Below are 26240 nucleotides of genomic sequence, written 5' to 3'. Positions count from 1 at the left end.
GTCAAGGGAAGGAGAGAGTGAGGTTGTGACAGCAGAGCTGCAGAGGGCTCCTTGGTCAGCCACAGATCTGGTGACACTGGATACCTGCAGGAGCAAGATGAAATGGAAGGCTGAACAGTATTATAAGCACTGAGTATAACATACCTTATTTAAGCTAACCTCAGCCACACCTGGCACTACATTAAAGATCTTATCATGGACACATCTATGTTGTATGACCCTGGTAAGGAAACTCTGTAGCCAGCCCATATCTGGTACAAAAGCTTGACCTGCAGTACTGTGTACAAGGTATACATGAAATGCTATCAGAAGTAAAGTAGTGCAAGAGGAGAACAGAAACAGAAGGAACAAATCAACATAGATTGCAGACAGAAGGAAAGAAAAGCAACAAAGTTTGCATGATCTCATCAACATGCCACTCTTCAGTGCCCCACAGAACTTCTGTTTTGACAAAACCTTCAGAATAGACAGACTGAAAGCAATATTTTGCAAGATTTCACATTGCAAACAAACTCCACAAGGAAACTGGACATATAGCGAGGTATGCTCTTTAATTTTTGCTATGGGGAAGCAGGCAGAGCATATCTTTAAATCATTCACCTTTACTGAAGACTGTGATAAAGATGACTATAAAAGAGTTTGGGCAATGTTTGACACATACTTTATACCGCCGAGAAATAAAGTTTATGAAAGAGCATGCTTTCACCAGAGAATTCAAGAACCAGGCAAAAATGTTGAATGTTTTATAAGAATTCTGTATGCACTGGCTGAAAACTGTCATTCTGTGAATGCAATACACGTAAATATCAGAGATAGGCTGATTATTGGGTTATCAGACAAAAGCCTTTCACAGCAGCTACAATTAAAAACAGGCCCTACACACAGAAAACAGAAAAGCAGTCTGAGCTAGTAAAACAGAAAACCAAGGGCAACTTCTCAAACTTGAAAAATCTGAAACTAACTTATATGATGGGACAAGGCCAGATGGCTATAGTAAAGTAATGGGAGAGAGAGATATTAGCCACAGGCTAAACAAATCCCTGGTACCAGGACAAGCAAATGGCAGCTGCTCCAGGTTAATTAAGACACCTGGGGCCAATTAAGATCTTTCCAGAAGGCAGGGAGGACAGCTAGGCTGTTTGGGACACCTGAAGCCAATCAGGTGGGTGTGCGTGTCAGGAGCTGTAGGAGAAAGTCGCGCTGTTGGAGAGACTGAGCAGTACAAACCATATCAGGCATAAGGAAGGAGGCCCTGAGGTAAGGGTGAAGTGGATCTTGAGGAAGTGGGGGCTGCTGTGGGGAAGTGGTCCAGGAAATTGTATGCGTCCTGTTTCTAAAAAGTCAGCTACCATAACTGATACTATTAGGGTCCCTGGGCTGGAGCCCGGAGTAGAGGGTGGGCCTGGGTTCCTCTTTTGCCCCCCAGTTAATCACTGAGACTGGTAGACAACAGAGACTGTGCAAGGGAGGATAGCTTCTCCTCACCTCACCCCACCTTGTTGGCTTATGATGAAAATGGCTCAGTAGGCTGTGACCCTTGCCTCTAGAGAGAGAAGGGCTACGTGGAGGGTCACAGTGAGACTCTGAGGCTTGTGAAATCCGCCAGGAAACGCGGGACCCACGGAGTCAAGGACAGAGCTTTGTCACACTTAGAAGCTGTAGATGCTAAGAGTAATTACCAAAAGACTCCTGAGACTAAGAGGGGCAGATTTCAGGCAAACTGCAAAAAGCATTTTAGACTAATTACACAAGAAGTAGAAAATTTCACAGCTCAAGATGTGTGTCCAACTAAAGTAAAATATGGAAAACATGCATAGAATATATAATTTTTGCAGCTTATTACAATCAAGAACCATTGTTTCTGTAATCTATCACCCATGATGACACAGAACCTGTCTGGAGAGTGAACTGAAAAGACTATTTGACTTTAAAACTGACTCAGGAGCAGATGTGACCATCATCTCAGAAGGGACTTACAATCACTTTCAATGCCTCCCAGAGCTGAAATCATGACTCAGCCTTGATTAGCCCTGGAGATATTCTGAACTGCACAAGCCAGTTCATCACAGAAACAATTTACAAAGACAAAAAGCTATGTATTCAGAGCATATGTGATCAAAAGATCAAAGACCGACAACCTACCCAGCTGCATCATGGCAGCTATGATGGGCCTAGTGAGAAAGGTGGAAGAATTCAATGGAACATTTGGTGATAGTGAACTTTTGAAAGGAGACTCAGTACAAATAACCGTAAAAGGCAATGCTAAATCATACAGTGTACATACACCACAGGATTCTCATTACTTCATAAAGTGGAAACTGAGTTAAAGAGAATGGAATGGATTGGCATAACTGAGAAAATCTGAGCCAGCACCCTGGTGTGCCCCAATAGTACCAGTTACAGAGAAAAATGGAAAAATACAAATCTGTGTGGATCTTAAAAGACTAAATGAAAAAGTTGTGACTGAAAAATGCATCCTCCCAACACTGCATGACTTTCTTCTCAAAGTGAAAGGAGCTACAGTATTCTCCAAACAATCGGCTGTGGCATAGCTGGTGACAGAGGATGCAACAACATGGATCTGTGTAGAAGGCAGTTGCATTTTGCTCTTGCACACTCGCACAAGCAGACAAACTATATGCATAGATTGAAAAGGAGTGTGTGGCAACTGTATAGGTATGTCAAAACTTCTACAGATGTCTGTGTGGATTGGATGCTTTTACACTGATAACAGACCATAAATCACTTACAACCTTCATCAATGGAAAAGACCTGGATCAAACACCTCTAAGATGCCAATGTCTACTGATAAAGTTAATGTAATTTAACGCAATTGCTAAATACATTCCTGGTGGAAAATGTGGTAGTAGCAAAAAGACTGTCACAGACCCCAGCATCACACTCAACTACCCGTGAACTTGAAAATGACATACAGGCCTATGTGGATGCTGTGGATGCATAAAGACCAGTGTCAGAAAATAGACTATACCAGTTACAATAAGCAACATTGACAGAAACAGTTTCAAGAAGTTCTAAGTTACATTAGGGGTGGGTGGCCTAAGTATCTAATGGAAATTAAGGAAGTGACAAGAGTCCTTTGCAGTATGTGGACAAATGAGCCAAGTGGACTTGTGATGAAAGGTGACTGCATCTTATTTCCAAATGAAATGAGAGGAAAAATCCTAAACCTCATCCAAGAAGGACATCAAGGATTAACTAAATGCTGTGAACTGACTAACCAATCAATGTAGTCACAAGGAATCAGCAGTGAAGGTGATGAGAAATTCTGTTTTCATGGATAGATGTATGTAGGAGCACGTTGCCATGGGTCCAAACAGAGAGCTGGTGAGACAGCACAAAACTAGTCCGGGATCCCAAGGTGGGGTGGGGTCTCGGATTTGAGGGTAAAGGTTTTGAGGGCCCTTAAGGAATCTTTTTGTTAATGGTTGGATAAATATGGAATGAACTTCTATCTTGGGATGGAATGCAGTAATGGCAGCCAGATGTACACGAACGGAGCTTGTGAACAGTCCTAATCTTTTAAGTTCTAGAATATAGTCTAGAATGAATGGTTCGTTGCTGGGACATGGTTGGTATCGCACCAAGTCCAGAATCTTTTCCATTTATGCAGATAAGTATAGCAAGTTGTAGCACGTCTTCTATTTAAAAGAATCTCCTTTACCTCTTCCAAACAGGTCAGCTCTGGATCCTGAAACCATGAAGGAGCCATGCCTTCAGGTGGAAAAGTTCTCAGTTCACATGGAGGATTTGGCCTGCATCCTGCGAGAGGAGGTGTGAAGTCAACTGCAGGGTGATTGGTGGACAGACCATCATGTCCATGAGGTAAAGATACCATATCTGTCCTGGCCAGGATGGGGCTATGAGAATGACTCTGGCTTGTTCCATCTGTATCTTGTGAAGTACTATGAGCAGTAGGGGAAAGGGTGGAAAGGTGTAGAGTAAGGGTGCAGCCCATGTATGAGGAAGGTGTCTCCCAGAGATCAGTGACCCAAACCCACTCTTGAGCAGAATTGTGAAGGCGAAGAGATCAACCGCTTGGGAATCCCCAGTGGTTGAATATGTATTGTACGGTTCTTGTGTCTAACTCCCACTCATGGACTTGTGAGGATCTCCTGCTTAATGAATCTGCCATGGTGTTCTGGTGTCCGAGTAGGTATGCTGCAGAGAGAGAGGAATGGAATACCCTTTGTTGACAATTTCCAGAACCCACTTGTCCATAGTGATTTGTCACCATGATGAGTATAAGTGGGTCAAGGAGTAGACAAATTGATGGGTTATTGGAGATGGTTGCAGCACCTGGACCAGGGGAAGGCATCTTGGGGCCTCAACCAAATTTTCAAAATTGTTGTTTGGAGCTGGATGGGGGGAGGGGCACAGTCCATTGCACTGGTGTGTGTCTCTGTGTGGGAGGAGGTCTCTGTCACCTGCATTGTGTCATACTACTACTGAGGGGTGAAATGTGGAGGTTGAGACCTTGGGGTATGTTGATATCTTCCTGTCTTCTCTGGTGCTGGTGCATGTATACCAAGTGAATGCAGCATTACTCTAGAATCTTTTAAAGAATGCAGGGACTCATCCATGCACTCAGCGAAGAGTTTAGATCCTTCAAAGGGCAGATCTTTCACAGTGGTCTGCACCTCTCTGGTGAAGCCATGAGGCTCATCTAATCATCAGAGTGGGCCACCACATCCATGGTGTCCAGAGAGGCTTGCAGCGCCATGTGGACCAGAAGTTGTCCTTCCATCACCAGTGCCTGGAGCTGCTCTTTTTTGTCCTCTGGAAGGTGTTGGCTAAATTCCTGAAACTTGGAATAGTTGATGTGATTATATTTGGCTAGCAGTGCCTCATAATTAGCAATATAGAACTGGAGAGTTGCTGAGGAGTGTGCTTTGCGACCAAAGAAATCTAGCTTCTTCCAGTCCCTGTCATAGGGATAGTCCTAGAATGGTGTTGTCGCCCCTTCTTTTGCACCACATTGACAATGAAGAAGTTTGGAGTAGGGTGGGAAAAGAGAAATTCCATGTCCTTAGTGGGGACATAGTGCTTCTTTTCTGCTGGCTTGCAGATGGGTGGTATTCATGTTGGCGTCTGCCAGATCACGGTGGCAGGGTCCAACAAGGCGTTGTTGATCGGGAGTGTGAATTTTGCCAATGTGCAAGCATGCAAGATGTTGAGCAACTTGTGCTGTTGCTCTCTGACTTCCTCCAGGGGGATCTGGAGGCAATCCACAATCCTGCAGAACAGTTCTTGGAACTGTTTAAAGTCATTTGCTGATGTTGGTGGTGGTGGCATGATGGCCTCATCAGGAGAAGTGGGCTGGTGGTATAAACTGTTCCTCTAGTAATTCTGGTTGAGGGCCAGGCAATCTAGAGACTGATGAGGATGGAGAGTGTATATGTCCCTGTCTCTGCTCGTGGGAGGTTGGGAAAGTGTGCCTTATACGCGGCCCAAGGGTCCCAATAGGGCCAATGTGGGGGAAGTGGCATATGGGTTTGCATCCATGGGGGGTCCCTACCAGAAACCTGGTTCACTTCTGGTCTCTGGGAATGGGTATCAAGGATGAAAAGATTATTCTTTGTGTGGCTGCCCTTGATATGATGGTGGGGTACGAGGTGCAGTGGAGTACTCCACCTCTTCCTCCTTGCTAGAAATGGTTGTGTGGTCCTCGGTGGTGAAGGACAACGGTGTTGTGTCTCCAGGGAAGAGGTATGAGCCATGGGGAGCCTGGTACAGAGGAGCAGTGACTCTGGAGTGTCAGGGACAATCTGGTTTCTTGGGTATAGAAACTTCTATGGTACCAGTAGAAGCATCATCAGTACCAGTGGTTGTGCAGAGATTGAGGACATTGCTGGTGCCAAGAAGAGCAAACAGTAGATGGTGCCGAGGGTTGCATTGGTGCTGAGGGCTTGGTTGGTGCTGAAGACCTGGCTGATGCGGAGGGCTTGGCCACTGCAAACGGCTTGGTCAGTGCTGATTATTTGGTCAGTGTCAAGGCACTCAAAGTCATTTCAGTTGAGGCAGTCAGTGCTGATTTGAAAATCTTTGAACAGTCCTTCTTGTTCCCAAGTGACAGTGTTACTATATGTGGTCCTGCACATTTAGGGCTCTTGGACCTCTCCCTAGCGCCAGTAGCAGAGATGCCTGGGTGGTCGTAAGAGCTAAGTCTCGCCCTGGAAGATATCAAGGCTACCAACCTCACAAGGGATGCCTTTCTTTGAGGTGGCTCCCTGATGGGTGAGTTCAGGGCCCCTTTCTTCTCATCTGGGCGGGAGAACATATATTTTCTGTTAGTGGTGTGCGGCATGTAGGGGTCAGCCAATGACTGTGCCAATGGTGACTACTGCGCAGGAGAGGTATTGAGACCAGGGTCTAAGGCTGGTCGCAGTGAACTCTGCATTCATAAAAATTTTAGTCTCAGTTCACGGTCCTTTCTGGACAGCGCTTTCAATTTGAGGCAGTGGGGGCACTTTTGTGATACATGCCCCTCACCCCAAGCAACATACACACCATGAGTGACTGACTGTTGCTTATGGGGATGGCCTCACAACATGAGAAGTACCTCTTAAACCCGGGGGATCTCGGCATAGCCCCCCGAGAAGGGAGAACTTTTTGGAAGAAATAAGGAAACCTACACTAATCTAAAGAATAATGGAGAGGAAAGAGCAAAGGGAAAAAATAAAAGGGGGAAAAAAGAAAAATAAGGGAAACAGCTAATAACTACGAAGTTATAATGGAAACACTACTATTACTAAAAGTACTATAGAGGTATGAAGGGCTCTTCTCAGGATTCCGTCCAAGACCAAGGGTGGTTGAGAAGGAACTGAGAGTGCTTGGACTGCACAGTGCTACATAGACACCGCTCATGGCGTCAGATGGGGAGGAGTGCATGTGCGGCCCAACAGGCATTGCTACCAAAGATCTCCGATCCCAGGCACAGGGACGCTACTGCACCTATAGCAGAGCACAAATTAGAACTTCCCCACCTCATGCTGTTAGACTGATTTTGGAAATCAGGTGGAGGTCCTGCAAGATGCTGGTGGGCATTTCGGCAGCAGTTTCTGAACTGCCAAAGGCATCTCTTGGAGGGGGATGCTGACATGCCAGCTGTGACACAGTTGAAACTGCTCTTGCCTGTTGTTTTAGCTGCAGATTCCCCCTACATAAACCAGTGCTTCTAGAGCAGGGTTACAAGCACAGACTTATGTGATCTCATTATCATCCAGACCTGGTATGACCAACAGTGGGTACAGAACTTTCACATTAAGAAGCAGACGTTCCTGGAGGTTTGTGATCAGCTTACATCAACCATCCTGCACCAAAACACTCACCTTCATGAGGGAGTCCATGCTGGTCCAGAAGCAGGTCACTATAGCCATCTAGAAGCTGGTTACCCCAGACTGCTACATGTCTGTGGCTAACCAGTTTGAAGTTAGCAAATCAACTGTGGGGATTGTTATGGCAGAGGTTTGTGAGTTGATCAGGATTATGATATATCCAAAGGTGGGGAGCTTCACAAATGGTCCTGAAATAATTGCTGGCTTTGAGAGATTGGGCTTTCCAAACAGCTCCAGAGCCACTAATAGGACTATAGTTTGGCCTCTACAAGAACTGCATGAGTATATAAACCACAAAGGGTTCTACTCCATTGTTATGCAAGCCCTTGTCAACCACAGAGCAGAATCATGGACACTAACATGAGATGCACTTGCAAGGTGCTCTACAGATCAGGATTTTATGTTTAAAGACAAGCTAGGACATTATTTCCACTGAATGGCATTGTTATAAATGGGGTTACTGTCCCGACTGTTACTCTAAGGGACCCCACTTATCTCCTGTTGCCATAGCTTATGAAACTGTATCCTGATTTCAGAAGAGCTGGCAAAGAATGTTCAATTACACACTCAGTAGCTGTAGGATGGTGGTGAAATGTGCATTTGGCAGATTGAAATTCCATAGGTGCTGCCTTTAAAACCATTTGGATGCTAGTGTTGCCAGTGCAGTCTGCACAATGTCTGCAAGTACAAGGGGGAATCTTTTAATTTGAACTGGTACATGCAGCCAGTTAGAGCACCTCTCATGACTGGTGCTAGATCCATAAGCACAATAGAAATCAGGGTTGTTTTGTGCTCCTACATAGTGGAGTTGCATGGTCCAATGCATGAGGGGGAATGAAATGGTATTTGAGGTTGTGCTGCGGATGGGTGTATGGCAGCTGTGGGATTTTTTTTCAGTATTTTGGTATTATGTATTATGAATTTTGTAAACACTTTCATGAAATGTATGGAGATACGTATTTTATGAACACTGGCAATGTATTGCAACTCAAAGTTTACGGATTGCTGTGATGAAGCTTTGTAAATTTTTATGATGAAATTTATTGAGACTGTACATGTGATGTCACTCATTACGATTTGTGCCACTTTTAAATTACACATAATAAAACTTGCTATTGTAGCCTTGTGTGCTTTATTTTATAGAGATATTTACATATCACTGTAAGAACCAGAAAGGCAGATTGACTACTAACAACACATACAAACAACAAGCAAACAGTGCCAAAACAGTGAAAGGTGCATGTTCTGAAATGACATGTCCAGCTATTCCTGGGTCTCCCCTGCCCCCTGGTCTCCTTGGCCTTTCTGGTGAGTTTTGCATGTGTGGATTGCAATTGGACTGGATGAATTCACAGGGTACATTTCTCTGTTCTATATGCTACTGTGTTCATTGCCTGTGACATGGTCCAGCACCCCCCGAATTGAGGAAAGGCCGCATAGTCTGCAGGACACAATAGCGTGGAAGGGGACTCAAGATGTGGGGCTGTAGCTGAAGGTGGCAATGGAGCATGCTGTACAGGGATTGCTTCCTGCAAAGTAATCAAGACAATCCAAAAATGTGTAATACAGTGTATAATAAACACAATGTAATGTGTAAATGTATATAAAAGGAAGAGGTTTTCTATGTAATGTTGGATGTGTGGCACATTTTACACCCACCCATGCTTGGGTCTGATCAACTGAGCATAGGTTTGCGATATGTCAAATAAAGGAACCTGAGTAATGAAATCTGGAGTCTGAGATTTTTGGATCCTAGAGAACTGGATGAAGTGTTCTCCAAGAAGTGGACAAGATTTCTGGATAAGACTACTGAAAAAGGTCTCAGAAGGAATCCCAACAGTGAGGAACTAGTAAAAATGTTATAACTGCTTAACCTTTTCCTTTCTGTGGTGTTCATATTGAACCCTACGTGGTGTCAGAGAGAAGGGAGTACTAGTGAATGTCATAGGTTCTTCCCTGACCAGAAGCACACTAAAACCACAGCTTGTATTAATACTTCATAGGGCCATAAGCCATAAATCATTCACATCCATATATTAATAAAAACGAACATGGTGACAGAAACTTACCAGGCTCTTCCTCTGATGCCTGTTCTGAAGTTAGCTGCTTCCCAGCTGTAGCTGTCCCAGCAGCATAGCTTCACTGGTTATCAGCCTCAGCATCAGGGTCACTTCTTGCCCTTCCTCCAGTGACTAGCTCTTCTCCAGCAGTGCCTGTGACCAAGGGCAGGGGGGCTATAAGAGTGCCATCTCTGCTCAGCAGATTGTCATGCACCACTGTGAGCTCCGTGCTCACTACAGTTCCCAGAACCCAGCTGAATTCCTCATAAAAGAGGTAGGAAGACAGGGAGTTCTCAGAAGTGCCATTAGCATCCTTAACTTTGCAGCAGTCTACATTCAGATGCTTCATTCACTTTCTGCATTGTTCTGCTATCCAGTCGACCCTCAACATCTCCAGATACTTGGATATAGCTTTGAAGACACGATCCTTTCTTATGTTCTTGCTGAAGTCAAATGTCTTGCTCAACTTGCACCAGAGGTTAACCAGAAACAAGCTGTGTCCCTCTGGCCACCTAGTAGCATGCTTCATGCAGGACTTAATCTTTGTGCTGGTCATAGCTAATATATGTCAGGGTTGACTATGTTTCCAATTGAGCAGTCCATGTGGAAATGAAGAGTTAAAGACCAAGCAGCTGTATCTGAATCAAGAAATTGCTTCCAGTTCCTGGGAAGCAAGTTGGAAGTTTTGGGCTGGAAGGGCTGGAAAGCACACCTAAGGGGATTATGGGATAGTGATGACAGACTCTCCAGACCCGAATCTGCCAACCCGGACTTGAGCTGCATCCATGCTGCAAAATGCCTGGGCTTTGACCCACATCACAGAAGGACTTGATCTCTGACCAACCCCCCTAGCAGGGTCGAAGGGCCCAAGTCCAGAGGGGTTACTGGCCCAAGTCAGGCTGATTCAGGATGACCAGATAGCAAGTGTGAAAAATCGGGATACTTTTTTTTGGGGGGGGGTGGGGGGAGGGGGATAGTTGCCTATATAAGACAAGGCCCCTAATATTGGGACAGTCCCAATAATATCAGAACATCTGGTCATCCTAGACTGATTTCTTTGTGGATGGAAGGGGGGCTAGGGCTTAAACTTGGCTCGGGCTTAGTGTGCTGTGTAAACATACCCACAAATTTTGCCCCTACGTGCTTGCACTAATCTCTTGTACTCCTCCTTAGCAATCTGTCTGTTTCCACTTTTGGTAGGACGCCTTCTTGATTTTCAGGTCATTAAAGAGCTCCAGATAGAGTCATATTGGCCTCTTACTATTCTCCCTCTCTTTCCTTCATATCAGGATATTATGCCTTTAATATTGTCTCTTTGAGAAACTGTCAGGACTCCTGAACTCCTTTTTCCCTAGATTTTCTTAACATGGACCAATATTGGTAAGGCTGTAAGAAAATTCCTCAACTCTAAAATAGCCCGCCTCCTTGGTTATCCAGTCTACCTTCTTAAATAAGAAGTTGTCCCAAATACATTCTAAAAACTTACTGGATATTTTGGGTCTTGCCGTATTATTTTTATTACAGATGCCTGGGTAGTTGAAGTCTCTTAAAACACAGGTCTCGTGTTTTGGACATTTCTGTTCTTTGTCCTACAAATGTCTCCTCCTCCTGATTTGCTGGTCAACAGTAGACCCCTACCATGACATCACCCTGTTTTCCCCCCTTTTATCTTCACACAGATTTTTAACTGGTCTGCCTCCCACGCCCTTCAGGACCTAAGAACAAGTGTATATATTCTTGATGTATAATGCAATATCGCCTCTTTTTTTTGCTATCTGTCCGTCCTGAACAAGCTATACTTCTCTATACCAATATTCAAGGCATGAGATTTAACCCACCAAGTCTCAGCAATACCAGTTAAGTCATAATTTAGCTTGTCTACCTATACTTCAAGTTCTCCATCTCTATTCCCCATAGTCCTTGCATCTGCATGCAGACATCTAGTTGTTAACAGATTCCCTCAGTTTTCCCTCTTGCTGTTCCCATGACTATCATAATTTTCCAGTCCCCCTCAAACATCTAGCCCTCTGTTAAGTTCTCCTTTTTATACCTACCTGTAGGCTTTCATCACCTGCCCCTGTGAAGCTAGTTTAAAGCCCTCTTTACCAGGTTGCCTTGTCAGTGTGAGAAGAGGCTCTTCCCCTTCTTAGTCAAGAGGACCCCATCTCTTCCCAGCAGTCCTCCTTCCTGGAACAGCATCCCATAAGAATATGGCCATATTGAGTCAGACCAATGGTCCATCTAACCCAGTAACCTGTCTTCCAACAGTGGTCAATGCCAGATGCTTCAAAGGGAATGAACAAACCAGGCCAACGATCAAGTGATGATTCTTGTTCCTTGAACAGCATCCTGATGATCCAGAAATCCAAAGCCATAACATCAACCCCATCTGCACAGCCATGCATTCATCTCCAGGATGTGTCTCCCCCTGCCTAGGCCCATATCTTCAACCAGGATAATGGACAAGAACACCACCTACACCCCTAACTCCTTCACTCTTGTTCCCAGACCCCTCTAGTCACTGCTGATCTGCTCACGGTCACACCTAGCAATATCACGAATACCCACATGGATGAGCAGCATGGGTAATGGTCAGAGAAGGGATAAGCCTCAGCAACCTCTCTATGATGTCTCTGATATGTGCTCAAGGCAGGCAGCACACTTACTGAAACATCAGTCAGGTTGGCAGATGGATGCCTCCATCCCCCTCAGAAGGGACTCCCCAACCACCACCACCTTACATCTCCTCTTGGGTGTGGTGTATTGCAATAGTGACAGTGAAGGAGAATTGTGTCTTCACTAATATCTCTATTGGTGCCCAGATGCGTAGTACAGAATCCTCACTGCAGTCACAGTACTTGGTGTTGTCTTTGGGGCCAAAGTGCTTGGTAACGTGGCAGTCAGTGCCAAGATCATGGGGCCTCTTTCTGTGCTGGTGGCAGCATGGTCCTTATGTTTAGAGGAGCCAGTCGGTGCTGACTTTGGTTTGGATACTAAGGACTTGGTATGGGTATCAACCTTAAGACCTCTCAATGCCCAAGTCTTAGGAGAGGCTTTCTGTCCCTGTTCCCGCAAGGGAGTCGTTACCGGCTCTGCTCATTAGAGTGATATTCCCTGTGGCTACACTCCAGTACCATCTCCAGTGTGGCTGATGCAGAAGACTTCCATGAGGCAGAACAGGAGCTCAGGATGGTATTATGGCTAATTGGAGTCCTGATCATGTGCAGCAGACCCAGTGTCAGTATTTTCTCTGAGGATCTTCCCAGTCAAAGGACACTTGCATCAAGCATTCCAGTAGGAACAGCTTCACCTTCACCCCTTGGCCTTCTGGGTCCTCCTTGAAAAGGACTTACAGATAGAACAGTGTGCCAGAACAAGTCCCTTGCCATGGCACACCAAGTATGGCCTCATTGACTGGGATGGCAGCATCACAAGACAGCCAGATCTTGAAGCCCAGTAACTTAGGATCTACCATTTGAGCTATACACAGGTGGGTAGCCCCCTGTTCAGTGGGAGTATGTGCATGGGGCATGGAGAGGTAGAAACCTCTCATAGAGGGAGGTATGTGCCAAGGAAAGACCCAGAACAGAGTAGAAAACCTACCTCTACTTCTAACTAAGATTACAAACAACAAACAAACAAAAACCAGTCAAACAGCAAAGAAAATCTAACTACTAAAACTTTAAACTTGAAAAACTTTCTAATTCCTCGCAAAGAAAGGAATGTGGATACTGTGGGTTTCATCTAGTAGCTAGAAGCAGTAAAAGGGAACTCAGCATGGTTTGCAGCCACTCTGCCTTTTATACCCTCTGCTGTAGAAAGCAGGATGGCAAATGGGCACAGGCACAGCTCCAACAGACACTTCTATTCAAAAAATTTGATCTTGCACACATGGGTCACATGTTCATCAAGAGTGAATCCATGTGGACAATCACTTGAAGATTAAGCATTATTTATACAGATACTCTAATTCCAAAGTTAAAATTGAAACACTAAAATCTCTTCTTGTATGCATTTGGTTTCTCATAATGGAGACATCTACCAGCTGGCATGAATCACAAACATCGCCAGGTTGAAGATTATATTTCACACTAATGATTACTTTAGAGGCCGGATCAGGCATTCCACAGAGCGCCAAGGCAAACATTCCAAAAATACAAACACTAAAAAAAACACCACACACACTGCTAATGGCATACAGACAGGCCTGATTCAGGAAAGCATCCCTATTCAGGACAGCACCTAATCGTATGTTTGATGTGAAGTCAATGGGTCTTAAACAAGTGCTTAAGTGCTGTCCTAAATTAGAAGGGACGAAAGCACGTGTTTATGTGGTTTCCTGAATCAGGGACTATGAGTTTTGAAAATAACTGATCATTTATTTTTATTTTAAGAGAAAACAATGAGGAAGAGATTGTTTTAATTAGTAATACTTTTTTGAAAGGTTCCTCTCATCTGGTGGATTTAGGCATTCATGTACCAAGGAAATTTGCAAGCACTGCAGCTTGATGATGCTGCAATACCTGTTTCACCTGCAGTAAGCTGCCAACTGATAACGGTTAAGTAGATAGCTGATATGGACTTCAGGGGGAAGACCTTCAGCTGGTATCATAAAAGAGCTCCACTGAAGTCAACAGAGCAATGACAATATATAACAGCAGAGGATGTGCCCTCTGATATGTATCTTATGTTACCAATATCTTATATAAATAGAGATCTGTTCCCTGATATTTCTCATTTATAAAAATATTAGTAAGATGAGATAAATATCAGGGGACAGATCCTTAGGGTGTAAATTATCAAAAATACATCCACTTCCACTACTAGTATCAGACAGATAGATATTAAAAGATTTGAAGCCATCCGACTGTAGACATAGCTGGCCTATGTTAACATACGTCCTCCTTGCTGTTTCTCTTTTCCTACTGTCCCCTCCTTTCTACTGGTTTGTTACACTCACTGTTGAGAAACTCTTGTTTCTAATTAGATTGTGACAAAGATAGCAAGTGCTTGTATAGCACTTAGTACAAATGGACTCCAGACACCTCCTTAATTCTATACCAGGGGATATAAATGTTAAATCAACTTACTTGTTCAATCTGTTTATACCATATCATAAGCACTTCCTCTAGTTGATGAACTGTATCAGAATTAGCAGCTGCTGCTGTCACTTCCTCAAAGGACTGAAGTTTAGAAAAGTCAATGTGATCCATCTTTTTTAACTCAACAGTTCCCTCTATGCTTACTCTAGCACCTAAAATAAAGTAATTAAAATACAGAACATACTCCAGCAGTTGTTTCTACCAAGGTGAACCACTTCACTTTGGGAATATAAGCCAATAATTAGCCTTGCAATATAATAGCCATTTTACTGGCTCACACACAAAAGACCATGCTTTTCTGAAATCTAATTAGACCCCTACATTAAAAATTTTATATCACTAAAACTGAAGTTTGTCAAGTATGTAATAAATACAAATATATTTGTTTTTTATACTTGAGGTTTTTATCTTTTTATTCTTCCTTGTAGAAGTAAAGAAATGTTTTCCCATGTTTATAACAACTCTACTGTTTTTAAAAAGTAATTTTTAAGCGGACTGATTGTTTACTCAATCTGATTCTTACCGTCTAAAAATGAAAGATATCTATTAATGGTTTCTATGAAACTCTGTTTTTCAATTGTTCCCTGTGTGGTTTGACTTAAAGCACCCCAATTATTTGTTGCAAGGATAGCTGGTAGAAAAATATTTGCTAGCACGTTCCTAGTACCACGTAAGAGTCCTTCCGTTGCATCCAGTACACAAAAGTATATGTCCTGTAAATGTAACAACAGAATGATTATTAGCAATGCAATCAATTATACTGAAAACATGACCACATTTTTAGAACATACAAATCTTCCATATAGATCCATTATATTTCTGAGTACAAAAAGAAATGTTTACTCACCCTGTGCATAAACTGTGGTTCTTTGAGATGTGTCCCCCTACGGGTGCTCCACTCTAGATTTACTATCGCTCCCTGCATCTTTGCTCAGAGATTTCTCTTAGCCATGCCTGTTCAGCCCATATATTCATGCTAGTCAGCCTCATTCCCCATGCTGTTGTTATATAGCACTGCGCAGTTCAACCACCCTCAGTTCCTCCTCAACCACGAAGAATCATAACAGAGACCTCTGAAGCAGAGGGCAGGTATAGTGGAGCAACTGTAGGGACACACATGTTTAAGAACCACAGTTACTGCACAGACTGAGTAAAAAATGGTTACTAACCTTCTTGTAACCATTGTTCTTCAAGATGTGCTGTTCATGTCCATTCCAACCAGGTGTGTGCACACGCACATGCACAGTAGCCGGAAGATTTTTCCCCTAGCAGAATCCATGGGGTCGGCCTGGGCACCTGCTGGAGTTGTCCCTTCATGGCACCCAATAAAGGGCCCTCTCAACCCACCACCCCCTCAGTTCATTCTTTCCAGCAACTTCGAAAGAGGTGTAGGAGGGTGGGTATTGGAATGGACACGAACAACACATCTCGAAGAACAACAGTTACGAGAAGGCGAGTAACTGTTTTTTCTTCTTCAAGTGCTTGTTCATGTCAGTTCCAATCAGATGACTCCCAAGCCCAAGTTCAGGAGGCGGGGTCAGAGTTGTCCACTGATTGGCGCACTGCTCGTCTGAAGGCCACATCATTTCTGGCCTGCTGGGTAATCGCATAGTGTGTGGAGAAAGTATGAATGGAGGACCATGAATGGGAACCTGAGCCAGGAATGCTGTTGATGAAGCCTGTGCCCTGGTGGAATGCACAGTGATTAGAGGTGCAGGAACCCCAGCCAGGTTGTAGCACTCACGAATACAGAACGTGTTCCATGACAAAATGCGTTGTGACGACACAGGCAGACCTTTCTTTCTGTCCGCCACTGCTATGACTAACTGGACCAATTTTCTGAACAGTTTCGTTCTCTCAATGTAGAAGGCTAGCATCTTACGGACATCCAGTGAGTGAAGTCTCTGCTCTCTGCCCCTGGAATGCAGCTCAGGGTAGAATACCGAGAGAAAGATGTCCTGGTTGATGTGAAACTGTGATACAACCTTTGGTAGGAAAGCAGGATGAGGTCTGAGGTGAACCTTGTCCTTATAGAACACGGTGTAAGGGGGCTCTAATGTGAGGGCCTTAAGTTCAGACATGCTCCTGGCCGAGGTTACCGCTACCAGGAACGCAACCTTGTAAGAGAGGTAGAGCAGGGAGCATGACGCCAAGGGTTCAAAGGGTGGTCCCATGAGTCTAGAAAGGATCAGGTTGTGGTCCCAAGCTGGGACAGGCTGCCAGACATGAGGGTATAGCCTGTCGAGACCTTTTAGAAGTCGGCTGACTATCAGGTTAGCGAAGACAGAGCAGCCCTTCACGCCCAGGTGGAAGGCCAAGACGGCAGCCAAGTGAACCCTTATTGATGATATTGAAAGCCCTTGCTGCTTCAGATGGAGGAGGTAGTCCAGAATAAGCGGCACTGAGGCTAGCGTCAGGAACAAATGGCACTGTGCCGACCAGATTGAAAAGCTCTTCCACTTGGCAAGGTAGGTAGTTCTTGTAGAGGGTTTCCAGCTGCCAAGGAGGGACTTGTCTAACCTGGTCTGAACAGGAAAGCTCCACTGGGTTCAACCACAGAGCTTCTATTCTGTGAGGTGCAGCAACCCGAGGTTCAGATGTTGGAGACGACCATGATCCTGTGTCAGAAGCTCCAGGAAGAGCGGCAGGGCGACTGGAGCTTCCACGGATATGTCTAGGAGAGATGTGTACCAGTGCTGGCAGGGCCAGGCTGGAGCTATCAATATGACCTGAGCTTGTTCCCTCTGGATCTTGAGTACCTTGTGAATGAGCAGAATGCGTGGAAAGGAGTACAGGAGACTACCTCCCCATGAGAGGAGCACTGCATCTGCTGGAGCCCGGGCTCTGATTTTGGAAGGAGCAGAACTGCTGGCACTTCCTGTTGCGGTGCATGGCGAATAGGTCTATCTGGGGAAATCCCCTCCTCTGGAACAATGAATTTGTGATGTCCGAGTGAAGGGACCACTTGTGGCTGTGAAAGGACCTGCTGAGGTGGTCCACCAGCTTGTTCTGTACTCTGGGGAGGTACAACACTTGTAGGCATATTGAATGTTCTACACAGACTTTCCACAGCATGAGGTTTTCCTGGCATAGGGGAGAGGAGTGTGCCCCCCCCCACTTGTTGATATAGAACATTGCCATGGTGTTGTCTGTCATAACTGATACACATTGTCCCGTTAAGTATGCCTAGAAAGTCTGGCAAGCCAGGTGCACCTCTCTCAGCTCTCTGATGTTGATGTGGAGAGCCAGATCTGCCTGAGACCAGAGACCCTTTGTCCTGCGGTCTCCCAGATGTGCTCCTCAGCCCAAGTCTGATGTGTCCGTCACTAGCGAAAGAGACGGCTGTGAACTGGCGAAGGGGACCCCGATCACACCTCCTCGGGGTCGAGCCACCACAGGACGGAGTCGAGGACCAGGCAAGGCAGGGTCACGATTCTGTCCAAGTTGTCCCAGGCTGGTCGATACAGCAATGCTAACAATGACTGGAGCGGTCAGAGCCTGAGTCTGGCATGCTGCACCACGTAGGTACAGGCAGCTATGTATCCCAGAAGCTTCAGGCAGCTTATTGCTGTGGTGGTGGGAAACTGTCTGAGACCTCGAATGATACCGGCCAGGGTCTGGAACTTCGCTTCCGGCAGGTATGCCCTGGCTTGGGTCGAGTCCAGTACTGCCCCATAAACTCTATCCTCTGAACGGGGGACAGAGTCAATTTTGCTTTGTTTAGAAGGAGACCCGGGTTGTCGAAGGTGGCCCTGATGAATTTGACTTGAGTTTCCACTTGGGTCCTGGAGTGGCCTTTGATCAGCCAGTCGTTGAGGTACAAAAACACCTATACCTGGTGCCTGCACAGAAACGCAGCAACAACTGCCATGCACTTGGTGAAGACTTGAAGTGCTGCTGACAGGCCGAACAGAAGGACTGTAAATTGGTAGTGGGTATTGTTCACCACAAACCTGAAGGACTTCCTGCGGGGCTAAGTGATTGCAATATGAAAGCAAGCATCCTTCAAGTCGAGGGCAGCATAGCTGGATCCAGTGAGGGGCTGATGGAGGCCAACAAGATCATGCAAAACTTGAGTTTCTTCACAAACTTGTTGAGTTCTCCCAGGTCCAGGATGGGCCTGAGGCTGCCTTTGTCTTTCGGTATTAGGAAATACCGGGAATAAAAATCCTTACACCTGTGCTCCAGAGGAACCTCCTCCACTACCCCTAGAGACAAGAGTGACTGCACCTCCTGGATAAGGAGTTGCTCTTGAGACGGGTCCCTGAAGAGGGACAGGGAAGGGGGGTGAAAGGGTGGGATATCACAGAATTGGATGGAGTATCCCCTCTCTACCACGTGGAACACCCAGCAGTCTGAGGTGACACAGGACCATGCACAGTAGAAAGGGGATAATCGGGATGAGAGGAAAGGCAAGGTGGATCCACTCTTTGGTGTGGTACACAGTCCTCGACCGTGCCTTCAGAAGGCTTGGTTGTCCCGAGCCCTGGCCAAAGGGTTGGTGTGGCCTTCTCCTGCCGGTCCTGTTTCTCCTCTGGACCTGACCTGGCGGTTCTGGTGACCGAACCACTGAGAAGGCTGAGGACAGAAGTGTCTCTGCTGCGTTGACAGTGTATAGAGGCTCAGGACCTGAGGGTGGCTCTGGAGTCCTTTAGGCTGTTTAGCCTCTTGTCCATTTTCTCAAAAAAAAAAAAAAGTGTTTCACGCTCAAAAGGCAGGTCTTGTATGGTCTGCTGGACCTCATAGAGGAGACCAGAAACCTGGAGCCATGAACCCTTTCTCATAGTTACTCCTGTGGCCATAACCCTGGTGGCAGCATCTGCCCTGTCAAGTGCAGCCTGCAGGGATGCCTTGGAGATCAGTCTCCCCTTCTCGACCAAAGCTGAAAATTCTGCACAGGAGTCTGAGGGGACCAACTCCATGAATTTAGCCATCGCCGAGCAGGTATTGTAGGAGTACCTGCTGACGATGGCCTGCTGATTAGATATTCGGAGTTGTAGTCTCCCCGTTGAGTACACCTTTCGCCCGAATAGGTGTAGTTTTTTAGCATCCCTATTCTTGGGGGAAGGGCCCTGAATACCTCGCCTCTTCCACTGGTTAGCAGCTTCCACCACCAGAGAGTGAGGATGGGGGTGTTCATAACTCCTGGAGGGCACAAAGTGCCAGTGTTCATTATGCTTGGCAGTGGGTGGCAGCAAGGCTGGGGTCTGCCACAGCGTCTTAGTCATATCTGTAATTGTCTTTATAAATGGTAAGGTGATACAGGAAGGGCCAGAGGGGGCCAGGATGTCAACCATAGGGTGTGCATTATCTACCACTTCCTCCACCTTAATGTCCAGACCCTGCATGACCCGGCACCAGCAACTGCTGCAACACCTTGGAGTCTTCCAGAGCTGGGGCTATGGAAGTGCCCGCCAGTGCCTCATCTAGTGAAGAGGAGGAGGACGCCACCCACCAGAGGAGGTGGTTGCTCTCTACCATCCCCACCCGAGGGATCTCATGACCCAGGGGGGACCTTGGTCGGTTGGCCCAGTCCCAGTGGCGTGAAGGGATCGGGTATTGGTGTTGACATTGGGTCTCATGCCTGTGCCTGTGTAGATGCCTGGTGTAGTATCTGCACTGGGGTCTTCATCAATGCCATCGCAGCCAGCGTCGTTGGTGCCGAAGGCCCAGCCGGCACCGTAGCAGCAGTCTGAGCCACTGACGCCTCTGGTGCCAAAGGTGTTGTTGAGGGCGGCATTGCTGTCAATGCCGATGTCGGTGACAGTGCCGCCGCCAACAGTGTTGACGCCTGAGGTAACTGCTCAGTCGCTGGTCATGGCGGAACAAATGTTGCGGACACCACTGATGCAGCTCCCGAGCAGGATCCTTGGCTCCAACCCTGCCCTTGATAGAAAGCCCACAGAGTCCAAAAGGGCCACGGAGCCATGTTCTGCCATTCTGAGGGCCACTGCATCAGGCAGGATCCCCTCCAGTGCCTTGAGTTGGACCTTCTGCTCCTGCTATAGTCAGAGCAGTACGAGTCCAACTCCACTTATGATGTTTCAGCATAGGAGGACCAGGGAGTTGCTGCACCTCTCGATACAGAGCATCGGGAGCCTGGGAACTGACTGCGCTCCCTGGATGGAGGCACTGGTGTCTGGGGGTGCACAGGTAATGGGGTTTGGCATGACATCATCGCTGGCTTTCCCTTTGACTGAACGGGGTGCCAGGATGGAGGCTGCAGTGCCAGCACATCCTCCTGCCTCGGGGATAAGAACGACGCCATGAGTCTCAGCAGGTCCTGTACTGCCTCAAAAGCCTCCGGGGTGGACAGGAGTGGCACGTGCTCCAAGGGGTTCGGCAAGTGCGATGGGCCCGGACTCGACTGCCTCACTTAGGCAGGAGTTGATGTAGCCCCCTCTGAGCCTCGGAACTGTGGCCCGACTGAGGTGCAACTGTTGGCTGGTCTGAGAGGCATCTGACCCTTTCTATCTTCTTCTTCTGTGCCGGCAATTGGGACCAGTGTCAAAGGCTGGAGTGCCCCCGAGAGACTCCATGATGTCGCCGAGTCTCCTTGGCAGTGTCTTTCTTCAATGCCAGATCTCTTGAAGACAGTGCTGGAGTGATCCACACTGAAGAAGACGTACTGGGAGTGGGATCCCCGGCACTTAGGTCTGACTGAGGTTGTAGAACTGCCTCCCTGAGGATTTTAAGCCACTGCTTTAAGAGTTATTGGTCAGAATTCCCAACAGATCTTGCAGCGGTCTTTTTGGCGACCCTTGCCCAGACACTGTAAACAGGAGGTGTGGGGGTCACTTTTAGGCATGCGCTTCGTGCAGTCCTGGCAAGTCTTGAAGCCTGGGGATTGCGGCATGCCCCGGTGACAAATAAGCAGGCGAGAAAAGTGGGGTGGAACCCCTCATAACTGAAACTTTTAAGTGAACTAATTACGCTATACTAACTGAAGTGGGGTGGTCACCTGCTCCAGCCTTAAACGGCTTAAAGCAGCCCAGGAAAGGGCTGTGGCTGGGAGCAAGCAATTCCCAGGCTGATTGGGGGAAGCAGGCTCAGATGTGGCCACGCCCCAATCAGGGCTTAGCTGGCCCTTATAAGAGGGCAGTGGGCCAGGAGCAGAGAGTCTCCTCTAGCAGTGGAGGGAGATGGGCCTGGCTGCTGGGGAGCTTGACAAGGTACCTGGAGTGGAGCAGGGCAGGGGAAGGCCAGAGGAGCTGGGAGGCTCCAGACTGGAAAAGCCCCAGGCTGTAGGCCTGGCAGATGGCCTAAGACAGGGTACTGGGGTTGCAACAGGGCAGCCCACGGGTAGGCAGAGGCAGCAGGTCCAAACCCCCCTTGCCTGAGATGATTGGCTTATATATTGCAGTCCACCCCAGTGAGCAGGGGCTCAACGGTGACTGGCAGTAGCCAAAGAGTGAGGTGAGGTGGGGATAGTGGGTGGGGGTTCCCGGGGAGGGGAGACCCAGAGATCTGTGGGGGTACTGCCAGGGGGCAGCACCCTGGGTAAAAGGGGCACCGGGGTTCAGGAGGGACACTGGGGCAGTGGCAAGCAGGACACCAGCCTGCAGAGGGTGCTCCGGAGGCTGGAAGAGCTAATTCCCTAAGAGACCAGTAGGAGGCACCACAGGGGTTTGTCCCGCACCTTGACACCAACCAACTACAACTATCTACAGCGAAAACCAAAAGTACTGCTAAGCCACTTGCTGAAGCAAGAGCAAGGGGAAGTTCCAGCTACTGTCACTGGTGGTAAGAAGGCGTGACTCCAGGGGGCGCCCAGGCCAACCCCACGGATGCTGCTAGGGGAAAAATCATCCAGCTACTGTGCACGTGCACACACCTGATTGGAACTGACATGAACAAGCACTCAAAGAAGAACCATTTCTTCTTCAAGGAGTGTCCCTATAGGTGCTCCACATTAGGTGACTACCAAGCAGTTCACTAGTTTAAGGTGTGTGTGGTGGGGGGTGCTTCAGAGTTGAGTCTAGTACTAAAGAAAGCACAGCCGAGCTGAACACTCTATCAGAAGCAAAGTCTTGAGTTATTCAGTAGTGTTCAGAGAATGTATGTATAGATGCCCTTACATATTTCAATAATGGGCATGTTTTTGAGAAATGCTGTAGAGGTGGAAATGGACCTCAGAGTAAATACATAGGTTCAAAGGTATTTAATATTACAAGACCCATAGCAAGAATTAATGCAGATGGATATCATCTTGGCCCTGGTCTACACTAGGACTTTAGGTCGAATTTAGCAGCGTTAAATCGATTTAAACCTGCACCCGTCCACACAATGAAGCCCTTTATTTCGACTTAAAGGGCTCTTAAAATCGATTTCCTTACTCCACCCCTGACAAGTGGATTAGCGCTTAAATCGACGTTGCCGGCTCGAATTTGGGGTACTGTGGACACAATTCGATGGTATTGGCCTCCGGGAGCTATCCCAGAGTGCTCCATTCTGACCGCTCTGGACAGCGCTCTCAACTCAGATGCACTGGCCAGGTAGACAGGAAAAGAACTGCGAACTTTTGAATCTCATTTCCTGTTTGGCCAGCGTGGCAAGCTGCAGGTGACCATGCAGAGCTCATCAGCACAGGTGACCATGATGGAGTCCCAGAATCGCAAAAGAGCTCCAGCATGGACTGAACGGGAGGTACGGGATCTGATCGCTGTTTGGGGAGAGGAATCCGTGCTATCAGAACTCCGTTCCAGTTTTCGAAATGCCAAAACCTTTCTGAAAATCTCCCAGGGCATGAAGGACAGAGGCCATAACAGGGACCCGAAGCAGTGCCGCGTGAAACTGAAGGAGCTGAGGCAAGCCTACCAGAAAACCAGAGAGGCGAACAGCCGCTCTGGGTCAGAGCCCCAAACATGCCGCTTCTATGATGAGCTGCATGCCATTTTAGGGGGTTCAGCCACCACTACCCCAGCCGTGTTGTTTGACTCCTTCAATGGAGATGGAGGCAATACAGAAGTAGGTTTTGGGGACGAAGAAGATGATGATGAGGAGGTGATAGCTCACAGCAAGCAAGCGGAGAAACCGGTTTTCCCGACAGCCAGGAACTGTTTCTCACCCTAGACCTGGAGCCAGTACCCCCCGAACCCACCCAAGGCTGCCTCCTGGACTCAGCAGGCGGAGAAGGGACCTCTGGTGAGTGTACCTTTTAAAATGCTATACATGGTTTAAAAGCAAGCATGTGAAAGGATTACTTTGCCCTGGCATTTGCGGTTCTGCCTTTGCAAAAGGTTTCTGGGGAGGGCAGCCTTATTTCGTCCTTCATGGTAGGACACTTTACCACTCCAGGCCAGCAACACGTACTGGGGAATCACTGTAGAACAAAGCATTGCAGTGTATGTTTGCTGGCATTCAACCAAAATCACGCGGTGGGAGGAGGCAAAATGCGACCTTGTAACGAAAGCACATGTGCTATGTATGTAATGTTAACAGCAAGGTTTACCCTGAAAGAGTGTAGCCACTGTTTTATAAAATGTGTCTTTTTAAATACCGCTGTCCCTTTTTTTTTCTCCACCAGCTGCATGTGTTTCAATGATCACAGGATCTTCTCCTTCCCAGAGGCTAGTGAAGCTTAGAAAGAAAAAAAAACGCACTCGCGATGAAATGTTCTCCGAGCTCATGCTGTCCTCCCACACTGACAGAGCACAGACGAATGCGTGGAGGCAAATAATGTCAGAGTGCAGGAAAGCACAAAATGACCGGGAGGAGAGGTGGCGGGCTGAAGAGAGTAAGTGGCGGGCTGAAGAGAGTAAGTGGCGGGCTGAAGACAGGGCTGAAGCTCAAAGGTGGCGGCAGCGTGATGAGAGGAGGCAGGATTCAATGCTGAGGCTGCTGCAGGACCAAACCAGTATGCTCCAGTGTATGGTTGAGCTGCAGCAAAGGCAGCTGGAGCACAGACTGCCACTGCAGCCCCTCTGTAACCAACCGCCCTCCTCCCCAAGTTCCATAGCCTCCACACCCAGACGCCCAAGAACGCGGTGGGGAGGCCTCCGGCCAACCAGCCACTCCCCCACAGAGGATTGCCCAAAAAAAAGAAGGCTGTCATTCAATAAATTTTAAAGTGCTGTGCTTAAAGTGTTGTGTGGCATTTTCCTTCCCTCCTCCACCACCCCTCCTGGGATACCTTGGTAGTCATCCCCCTATTTGTGTGATGAATGAATAACGAATGCATGACTGTGAAGCAGCAATGACTTTATTGGCTCTGCAAGCAATGATTAAAGGGAGGAGGGGAGGGTGGTTAGCTTACAGGGAAGTAGAGTGAACCAAGGGGTGGGGGGGCTCATCAAGGAGAAACAAACAGAACTTTCACACCGTAGCCTGGCCAGTCATAAAACTGTTTTTCAAAGCTTCTCTGATGCGTACCGCGCCCTCCTGTGCTCTTCTAACCGCCCTGGTGTCTGGCTGCGCGTAACCAGCAGCTAGGCGATTTGCCTCAACCTCCCACCCCGCCATAAACGTCTCCCCCTTACTCTCACAGATATTGTGGAGCACACAGCAAGCAGTAATAACAGTGGGAATATTGGTTTCGCTGAGGTCTAAGCGAGTCAATAAACTGCGCCAGCGCGCCTTTAAACGTCCAAATGCACATTCTACCACCATTCTGCACTTGCTCAGCCTGTAGTTGAACAGCTCCTGACCACTGTCCAGGCTGCCTGTGTACGGCTTCATGAGCCATGGCATTAAGGGGTAGGCTGGGTCCCCAAGGATACATATAGGCATTTCAACATCCCCAACAGTTATTTTCTGGTCTGGGAATAAAGTCCCTTCCTGCAGCTTTTGAAACAGACCAGAGTTCCTGAAGATGCGAGCATCATGCACCTTTCCCGGCCATCCCACGTTGATGTTGGTGAAACGTCCCTTGTGATCCACCAGAGCTTGCAGCACTATCGAAAAGTACCCCTTGCGGTTTATGTACTCGGCGGCTTGGTGCTCCGGTGCCAAGATAGGGATATGGGTTCCATCTATAGCCCCACCACAGTTAGGGAATCCCATTGCAGCAAAGCCATCCACTATGACCTGCACATTTCCCAGGGTCACTACCCTTGATATCAGCAGATCTTTGATTGCGTGGGCTACTTGCATCACAGCAGCCCCCACAGTAGATTTGCCCACTCCAAATTGATTCCCAACTGACCGGTAGCTGTCTGGCGTTGCAAGCTTCCACAGGGCTATCGCCACTCGCTTCTCAACTGTGAGGGCTGCTCTCATCTTGGTATTCATGCGCTTCAGGACAGGGGAAAGCAAGTCACAAAGTTCCATGAAAGTGCCCTTACGCATGCGAAAGTTTCGTAGCCACTGGGAATCGTCCCAGACCTGCAACACTATGCGGTCCCACCAGTCTGTGCTTGTTTCCCGAGCCCAGAATCGGCGTTCCACAGCATGAACCTGCCCCATTAGCACCATGATGCATGCATTGTCAGGGCCCATGCTTTCAGAGAAATCTGTGTCCATGTCCTGATCACTCACGGGACCGCACTGACGTCGCCTCCTCGCCCGGTATCGCGTTGCCATGTTCTGGTGCTGCATATACTGCTGAATAATGCGTGTGGTGGTTAATGTGCTCCTAATTGCCAAAGTGAGCTGAGCGGGCTCCATGCTTGCCGTGGTATGGCGTCCGCACAGAAAAAAGGCGCGGAACGATTGTCTGCCGTTGCTCTGACGGAGGGAGGGGCGACTGACGACACGGCTTACAGGGTTGGCTTCAGGAAGCTAAA

The 26240-nt window shown here is 47.4% G+C and overlaps 1 protein-coding gene across 1 annotated transcript in view; it reads right to left on the bottom strand.

Moving 5' to 3' along the window:
- DNAH8 (dynein axonemal heavy chain 8) overlaps positions 1-26240 on the bottom strand; it is a 598059-nt gene that overhangs the window by 523962 nt on the left and 47857 nt on the right. The window contains exons 6-7 of the mRNA XM_048843472.2: positions 15041-15230; positions 14506-14669 (exon numbers count right to left, since the gene is read on the bottom strand). Of these exons, the coding sequence (XP_048699429.2) occupies positions 14506-14669; positions 15041-15230 (354 nt within the window). The remainder of the gene's footprint in view (positions 1-14505; positions 14670-15040; positions 15231-26240) is intronic.

The sequence above is a fragment of the Caretta caretta genome, chromosome 3, assembly GCF_965140235.1.
Source record: "Caretta caretta isolate rCarCar2 chromosome 3, rCarCar1.hap1, whole genome shotgun sequence".
Lineage (NCBI taxonomy): Eukaryota > Metazoa > Chordata > Testudines > Cheloniidae > Caretta > Caretta caretta.
This window is presented reverse-complemented; position numbering and strand designations above follow the sequence as displayed.